The sequence below is a fragment of the Gavialis gangeticus genome, unplaced genomic scaffold (assembly GCF_001723915.1).
Source record: "Gavialis gangeticus isolate Ggan-Ray unplaced genomic scaffold, GavGan_comp1, whole genome shotgun sequence".
NCBI lineage: Eukaryota > Metazoa > Chordata > Crocodylia > Gavialidae > Gavialis > Gavialis gangeticus.
In genome coordinates this window covers 69,211,996-69,221,293 of record NW_017729033.1, presented here as the reverse complement: position 1 = coordinate 69,221,293, position 9,298 = coordinate 69,211,996, and the positions used below count along the sequence as shown (strand labels likewise).

Sequence of the window (9,298 nt, the reverse complement as noted above, 5' to 3'; positions counted from 1 at the left end):
TTTTTTTTTTTTTTTTTTTTTTTTTTTTTTTTTTTTTTAAACAGAATCATAGAAAATTAGGGTTGGAAGGGACTTCAGGAAGTCATCTAATCCAACCCCCTGCTCAGAGCAGGAACATCCTCAGCTAGCTCAACTAGATCATCCCAGCCAAGGCTTTGTCTAGCCAGGTCTTAAAAACCTCCAAGGATGGAGAGTCCACAACCTCTCTGGATAACCTGTTCCAGTGTTTTACTACCCTCCGAGTAAGACGCTTCTTCCTAATAGCTAACCTAAACTTTACTTGTTGCAACACGAGGCCATTGCTGCTTGTTCTGTCATCTACCACTACGGAGAACAGTCTAGATCCATCCCCTTTCGGGCCCCCTGTTAGGTAGTTGAAGGCTGAAGTTAAATTCTCTCTGTCGTCTTTTCTCTCGACTAAATAAGCCTAGTTCCCTCGGTCTTTCCTCATAAGTCATATCCCCCAGCACCCTTACCATTTTTGTTCCCCTCTGCTGGACTCTCCAATTTGTCCACATCCTTTCTGTAGTGGGGGGCCCAAAACTGAACACAGTACTCCAGGTGTGGCCTCACCAATGTAGAACAGAGGGGAAGAATCTCTTCCTTTTGACCTGCTGGCAACAATCCTACTAATGCAGCCCAGCATGCTGTTGGCTTTCTCGGCAACAAGGTCACACGGTTGGCTTGTATTCAGCTTATTGTCCACTGTAACCCCCAGCTCCTTTTCTGCAGAGCTACTGCTCAGCCAGTCAACCTCTACCCCAAACCCCAACATGCAATCATTCTGTCCTAAGTACAGGACTTTGCACTTGTCCTTGTTGAACCTCATGAGATTCCTTTTGGTCCAATCCTCCAATTTGTCCAGGTGTCTCAGACAGCACTGTAGACCAGATGTCTAGGTCTCTCTAAATCCTAGCCCTACCCTTCAGTGTATCTATTACTCTCCTCAGCTTGGTGTCATCTGCAAACTTGCTGAGGGTGCACTCTGTCATCTTTCTGGTCATTGATGAAGATATTGAACAAAACCGGCCCCAGGACTGATCCGTGGGGCACACCACTTGATAGTGGCTGCCAACTAGACATCAAGCCAGTGATAGCTACCCTCTGAGCCTGATGCTTCAGCCAGTTTTCTGTCCTCTTTAAAGTCCATTCATTCAACCTGTACTGGAGGAAACTACACCACTAACCACAGTAACACATCATTTAACTTAGGGAAGTTCCCCCTCTCAAGACTTTGGGGAGAAAAAACTAGTACGAAACCTCTTCTTGCCATTGTTTCTTTCCTTTTCCCAGTATGACCAGGGAAACTGCTGTAGGGATCCTTTCATTTTCAGAGTGAGCATTCTATACTTGTGAATAGCAGTATAAGCAAGGGCCTAAAGGGTGAAGGTATGGCAGCATCTATCCAATTTTTTTTAATACTCAAGCATTGTTGGCTGTAGCCGTGTTGGCCTAAAATCATAGGCAGGCAAAGTTCTTTGGGTAGATGTGTGATCTCTTTTGTTAGACCAACTAAATAGATGGAAAAAAAGTTATTTGCAAGCTTTCAGGCACAAACACCCTTCCTCAGACAGAGGGAGACTTTTGGCTTATGGCTGAGCTATCCATCTGCCAGACCAGGAATTAAATGCTGGCTTGGAATCCAAAAGACTGTGGGGCTACAGGCAGTTTCACTAGGTGGTGTCTACAGGTTCCCTTAGACCTAATTGAGGGGCATTGGGCACTAATGCGTATTGGTTTATTGATTTGAAAAGTTGGCAGTTGTCCCCTCAGATGTTCACTGGTTCTTTGTAAGGGCTGTTCTCTGGGGATCTGTGGGCACATCTACATGAGATGCTTATTACAGAGTTGCCTAGTTAGCTCTGCAGTAAAGTGTTACCAGTCTACATGTGTGGAGCTATCCAGCTGGAGTAACTAATTTAACTCAACCATAGGTTGGTACTGTCAGATAAAAGTACCATCCTATGGCAGAGTTATTCACCCCGCCTCAGCACACGTATAGATGCAGATGGGGCTGCCTGGGGACATGAGGGTGCTTTAGTGTGGCTAGCCCTAGCTGCTGGCTAGCCCTGCACTGAAGCACCTTTGTGCTCCGGCCAGGCCCTCCATACCATGTTGAGCTGTATTGGAGCAGTTCTGGGCTGGCAGGCTGACCTTTGTGGCCCCCTGCCAGCTGGGGCTGCACCACCCCAGTTCAGTGTGCCACAGTCCTGGGTGTACATGTAAAAAATGCCCCCAGAAGCAATATTATTCATGTGTAGATTGATCCTGTCTAGGGCTGCATGTCGTTACTGAATTTTAGGGAAAATCTAGGAGAGAGTGTGCAGCACTAGAGATGCATTGGAATTGGCTTCTCTGCTGAATAGCCTGACCTCTAGCCAAAAGGGGAAGCAACTCAATAACGTGATGTTAAGTATTGAATAGAGGAGGGGCAGTTCAGTGATACAGCCTAGTGAACTAATCTGGCGGCAGAGTAAAAACATACATACATCTTCTAACTTCTGCCCTAATGTGGCATCTCTCTAGCTGTGGTCAGGCTACTTAAACTGTACTAGTGTCCTCATCTGTAAAATCAGGGTACTATTACTTACCAGTTTCTATAGGAAGATTGTGACAATTGAATATAAATGTAGTGTAAGTCTTAAACTTGACTGCAGTGCATGTACAACCATGTGACTGGGAACATGGCATCTCCAGTCTCTGTTCTGTCCCTTGCACAATCTTAAACTAGGGCTGGAAGGGATCTACTGGATTATCAAATCCAGTTCTCTGCTATTAGAAGCAAACCACATTGCTACGGACATACCAAATTCACGATCATGCAATTTCCATGGAAGTTGCAAATTTGGTGGGTCCCATGTGAAAAAATCCTAGTCCATGTGAAAGAGTGCAAAAAGGGCAGTGAGCAGTGGGGGGTGGGGTGGGGTCGGGGGTTAGAGGGGGAGAAGCTGCTGCAAACAGAAAAGCATGGGAAACCCTGGTGTCCTGGAGTATGGGGGGGAGGGAGAGGTTAAGTGGGGTGGAGATTGGCCAAGGTGTCCTGGAAGTTTGCCCCTTGCTGGAGATTGCCAGATGGCCATCTGGCAATCTCCAGGGTGGGGTGGGACTTCCAGGGCCCCATAGCCAATGAAAGGTATGGGGAGGAAGGGGGAGGTGCCATGCTGTGCTGCAAAAATGGCTCCAGAAACCATGCCACGACTGAAAAACAGAGGCAGCCTCCATGATTTAGGTGGGGCCTAAACACCATGCAATCCTGCTCATAAATTGATCAAGGTCTGTCTTGAAGGTTTTTGGTTTTTGCTGCTGCCATTCTTATTGGGTAGCCGTTACAAAGCTGATGGTAATAATGATGATCTGGTTTCCAGCCTAAATTCATCCACAGTCAGTTTATGTGCAAAATGTTAGAAACTGTACATACAGCCAAGTTGACAGGAACCTGCAGTTTATATTCTGTAGAAAATTGTTCTAGGTTCTTGTTTGTGCAGGAAAGCTTTCCACTTGATTATCAGTGGATAAATTTTCTTAGGATATTATGATTCTTGATTTGTTCCGCTCTCCTCCAAATGTACAGAACCACTGGAGAGGACATTACAACTTGACTTCTTATTAAAACACTCGAGCTCTATTTCAGTACCTTTTTGAGCAATTTAATTTTTAATAGCCATGGGTATCGGGCACTCTGTTTTACCTTAACTTGAACTTTATTTTAAAGTCTAGTTTTTGCTTAGTTTATACATTTGCCTACTCTACCTGTGTTTGCAAGGTGCTTATTTATTGTTTGGAGGCTACACATGTGAATTTACATTTTTTGAAAGGTTGTCACATGTTTAAGTCTTTGTTTGTATCGTGGCAAATATGCTAGCATCCATTATGTTGACTAAGATGCTAGCATCCAATACACTAAATGCTAGGTTTTAACTTTAAAAGAAAGCAAAAATGCAAATGTTCAGACTAGTGTCTGACTATTCAGTGTAAATATTTAACAGTAGAAGCTCAACATTTTTTTTTTCTTTTTTCTTCCTTAGATGAAGCAGTTCATTTGACTCTGGTTTAGGTCCAGAAGTTCTTCCTTATTAATCGGCCCAAGATTCACAAAATCAGGATAAATGAATTGACTTTGAAGGTGCGGTAAGTTCTAAAGGGCATTTTATGTACTTGGCGTGTTAAGTAGGTCTATTAAAAAGGACATTTAATATGTTTGTCACACCACTGGGGAACTTTCAAATTAATTATAATAGCTTATTAATAATTTTAGTTTTGTCTATTAATTCCTGGTAGAATGTTGTCTGAAGCAGGAAACACAGCTAGACTCACAAATGCATTTAAACTTATTCTAAAAAGTTATCGGTGCACCATACTCTTATGGGCACAAATTGTTTGTTTTAGAAAGGAAAAAATCCCTCCTGCTTCAGCATGATGCTGATGTTCTTGAGTGTAACACACATAATAGAATGTGAGCTGGTAACCTAAAAGCACCCAGAGATGGTTTATATATAGTAATGTTTAGAGGGTCATATTTTCATTAGGCATCTGTAAAAATAGTAAACTAAACACATCTGAGTCTAGGGATATAAAAATTAATTATATTTTAAGAAATCCTTGGCCTATAATTGCCAATTCTCTATGCAGCACTTAATCTATTTAATTATTTCAGGTTAGGATGGAGACACCTGAAATTTACATGCTTTTTTTCTTTCTGAGCATTTTTCTCTGCAGTTTTTTCCTATTCATGCAACTACTTTCAGTTCTTTGCAGCATATCACTAATCCTTTCATGAGGGAGGTCACACTTTTTGTGTGAGTGATAATATTAGTGCTATCAAAAGTTGGATTTAATTTTATATAGAAAAATACAGACTATAATTGAGCTAATTCCAATAGCATATTTAATGGGGACACTTTTTTTTTTTTCCCTAAAGATCTACATTTTCAGTTGCTTCACTGGAATATGGAAGCTGGAAAACCGTTTTTTAGACTTCATTAATATTATGACTGGATATCGATTGATATATTGGTGTATTAACTTTTACCTTAATTTAATATCTATGTACTATGAAATTCTTTGTGGCTGAGATAGAAGATGGTACCTTAACTTTACAGTTGCTTAATAACACCCATGTAACCAGTTATTCAGTTTTAAAGACTAGAATATTATATGTGAAGCAGGCTGTGCTGTTTGTCTGATGCTTGAATTAAACTTGAAGGAAAATAAGAAAATGTCTGGTCTCAAAGAGAGTACATTATAAAATATAGTTACTGCAATATATTAAAAGCTGAACATGGTTCGTATGAATGATTTTGAGGTGTCTTGAAAATATGACTTCGATAATGAGTTGCTTTATTGATGAAAATAGCTGTTTAAAAGTTTGTTGCCTCTTCAGTAACAGAGGTTCAAAATAACTAGTAGTATACAAAATATACCTGAATGATGTCTGATATTTTCCTCAAGGTCATGGGAAGGGCAAGAACTTATTCCTTAGTATATTATGAGACCTATTATTTTAGGTTTAGGTTATTTTACTTTGTAGATATAATCATATATCGGTTTGTTTGTTTGTTTGTTTGTTTTTAAATCCAGCTTGTAAAATGTGTTTTAAGAAATGCAAAGGGATTCTTCAGTCATAGATCTTAAGGCCTTCTCCTCCAAATAAGTCTCCATTCCTTTGATTAGTGTTTTCTGTAACATAAATACATAGCAACACTTCTCTCTCTCTCCTTCTCTTTCACCCTCTCTCTCTCTTTTTTTAAAGCACCCTAAAAGCCTACCAAAACAAGGCATTCAGTTGCCCATGCTTTACCCCCTAAGGAGGAGATGAGTGATCAAACAGCATGTGAACAGATGTGTAGTCACATTGCTTAAGGTACTCAGATGCTCAGGTATTCTGGTGATAAGAATGGTAAAAGAACCCTGCTAAAATGTACTTTTTTAGCATAATAAAATGTTGTTGACACTGTTGCCTACTGTACAAAGTATAACTGGTTTAAGGCATGTAATGCTGAAGTTAGTAATGCTGTTTGTAAAGCTGGTGAGTGGACTTTTTAAAAGATAAGCGTTATCTTTGAATGCAGATGAATACTCCTCCCTGCACCCTTAATTAAAATGAAGAGCTGTGTAACTATAAAAAAATAAACTTAATGTATAATTATAAATTCATCTCCTTTTAAAGTAATCACAGTGCTAAACATTACTCTATAGCAGTTAACAGACATTGTATATTTAAGTTAGTGGCTTGTTGTTTGGTTTTTTATCAGTCTGTGCAGTAAACGCCTCTTTAAAATCTGCCTTCCAGCAGCTGGCAGCTGACGTACTAGTGTTTGTTGAACCACCCAGGTTCAACATGATATCACTATGTAAAGTACTTTGAGTAGTCCACCTTAATGTCTCCTCAAGGAAGTTAGTACAAGTACCTGGGTGCACTGTATGAAGCTAAATTGCTGAATTTAATTGCTGTTGGGACTATAGAAGGAGCTCCAGAAAAATGGAATTTTTTAAAAAAGTTGTTCCTGCTGTCATTTCTGGAGATGTGGTTCTGGATATTGGAGATACAACTCGTGAAAGCTCCCCAAGGCTACTGAAGATGAGACGGGTCAGCCTGCTTTCATTAGGACAGACCATAGATGAGGATGAAGAGACAGATTTTTTGCCTTCCAATTGCAGCATGTTTCCACATCGTCACCTTGGTAAAGTAAAACTTCAGGAACTCTTACCAGTTTACAGATGTTCTGGTTAATCTGAATAGTTGTTAAGCATTAGAAAAGGGTTTTTTGTTTTTCTGAGATTATTTTTTTTATTACAGATTTCACTTTAGAGGTGCTTCTCTTCAACTTAATGTTGAAACTATTAATAATTTATGTTGTTATTTTAAAGCAGTCATATAGCCAGGGTTTTTGTCTATACATTTTAATATGCAGTTCTTTAAGATGAATATCCATTTTCAAAATAAGTTTTCAGATCAAACAGCATGGTTCTGATCCTACACTGAGACAGCTATATGTACAGAATTCAGTACCATGTAGAGTCCTATTTATTTTAGTGTAGGATCAAGTATTTCTACCACATTTGAAAACCTAAACAACATTTAAAAGGCGAACAGCAGCAGTCTCCCAAGTCTGCCTTTATTCTCACTGAGAGCTTTTATTTTTAAGTCCTCCTTCTCCCCATTATTTTTGAAAATTTCAGATCTCCTAAAAATATAAATACCAGTTAAGAAAGTACTGATTGTGTTTTTGTGTATACAATGGCATGTTTATTTATACTAGTGTTATATTTTTTACTTCCTTTTTTAAAAGGCTGAACAGTCTTTTCATATCACACATTCAATATGTTAATGTTCAAATATTTTAAATACTCCCCTGTTAAAAAAAAATAAAGATGCAGATTTCTATAACTGTTTCAAATAGTTCATAGTGGTGTGTGCTGCCTGCTAGTGTTGCACTTGGCTCTGGATAAAATTGACTATCATTAAGTTAGCCTTTCCTCTGTGCCTGAAGTGGCAGCTGCAGAATATAATACTCTTTGCTGTCCATCTCCCAAGGGCTGAACTCAAGGGGTCCATGAGTGAGGCATAGCAGAACCCTTTCTTTTGAAGGCTCTAAGTTCTGGAATTCATTTCTAGGGCTTTTTCAGAACAAGAATCATGCATGTTTCTGTCATAATACGAAATGTGGGATTGGGTTTTTAACATTGGGCTATTTGGTATTGTTGCATGGAAGTAGAGAACAATTTAGTTTTGTTAGCCAAGTTGCCTAGTTGCCCAACAAATTAGAAAGTACTACTTGTTGCAGCATCATGGGCCACTGACATTTGCTGCAGAACGAAATTGCTGTATAACTGCTGTTGCTAATATGTGAAAGGCTCTAACCAGAAGTTCAACAGGTAGCTTCTGAAGGGATGGGGTACAGTTAGCTGAGTTTGTGTCCCTTTTGACTCGATATCCATGCTTGAATCCTCTAGGAACTATTGTAATTTGTTGTTGCATACTACACTGTGGTACATATTTATAAATATTTCAATAGGCAGGTTTGGTTCATCTGTATTAAACTATAATATATTTATCTTTAACCTTTATCATAAAGAGCTGTTTTTTTCCCCAAATATTTCTTGTAATAACTTACAGTAGTGGTTCTCAACTTTTTTTAGATTCAAAGCACCCATCAGAAAATGCCAGTTCTTAGCTTTCAGTCATTTTTTCACTACAGAAAGATAATAGAGAAATTTATTCTATTGCAAAGAATTCAGCCCACAACATGTCATGGTGTTTTTGACACTGGATGCCTATTTGAAATCTCTGGGTTTATCTTTTGAATCATGTTTGCACACCTAACAGAGCTAACGTTGTATGGCACCCTTGAAAAAGATCAAGGCACCTCAGGATACTGGAGCACCCTGGTTGAGAGCTACTGATGTACAAGGTATAATTTGCCATGACCACATAATGCTCTTCTAATACATATGTAATGATACATATCAACTTACTAATATGGAAGTCTCTCTGCTACTTTCTGTCCACCTCTAGAACACCTGTTCTGAATTAGACGTTTGTACAGGTACATGTGCTTATTGCCTGACTTAAATGCTTGTACAGTTAAAAATAGGTGTGGTGTATCCTTACCAGATGCACCTTGACCTATCTAATGATGCTTAAATGCTACTAACCTCATATCTGCAATATATCACAAGCAAATATTTTGCAAACCTAGGAAGCAAAATCTATGAGAGGTGAAAAATAGCACTGTTTGTTTTAGGGTGGTTCCTGGAGACAGAATGTTTGATTTATGTAAAAAGAACAATACCCGTCTTAATGAGTTTACTTTTTGTTCTTTAATATTTATAGTCTGACCAGTGAGATTTCTTCTGAATGCTTCTGAAATGAGGCAATCGGTCTTCATGAGTCTAAGCTACCTCTCTATTTAGGTAAAAGCATCTGGAGAGTAGCGAATAAGGAAAGGAAACACTTTTTTCTTTGCCTCTATTATAATTAGCATAATTCTAATGAAGTGTAGGCGTAACTTTTAAGAACTCTTAAGGAAGCCTCAATATTTGTTTCTTAGTAACTCCTCAGAGTATTTACAGCAGAGACCTGTGTTCTAAAGTTGAATTTGTTCCTTTGATATCATGGGGAATTAAGAACTTTGACATAAATGTAGTTTGGTTTTTTTGGTATACCGGAGCACTACTGCCAGGCTCCTGAAAGCTTACCAAGTTTAATGAGCTTTATAAATGAACCAGCTAATTGCCCATTAAGAATGGTGGGGGAGCGGGTGGGGACGGAGCCTCTCTACCCTGCTCTCCCTGTCCT

The 9,298-nt window shown here is 39.1% G+C and overlaps 1 protein-coding gene across 5 annotated transcripts in view; it reads left to right on the top strand.

The window, feature by feature from the left end:
* FRYL (FRY like transcription coactivator) overlaps positions 1–9,298 on the top strand; it is a 376,409-nt gene that overhangs the window by 77,407 nt on the left and 289,704 nt on the right. Inside the window, exon 3 of one of the 5 annotated variants that reach the window (XM_019525975.1) lies at positions 4,026–4,123. The exons of 1 other annotated variant lie outside the window; for it this stretch is intronic. Coding sequence is in view for 2 of the 4 variants with exons in the window: in XM_019525972.1 (XP_019381517.1) it covers positions 6,479–6,680 (202 nt within the window). In the remaining 2 variants the exon portion in view is untranslated. Of the gene's footprint in view, positions 1–4,025; positions 4,129–6,334; positions 6,681–9,298 lie in introns of those variants that run through there. 3 more of the 5 variants (XM_019525976.1, XM_019525972.1, XM_019525973.1) reach the window with 3 other exon arrangements.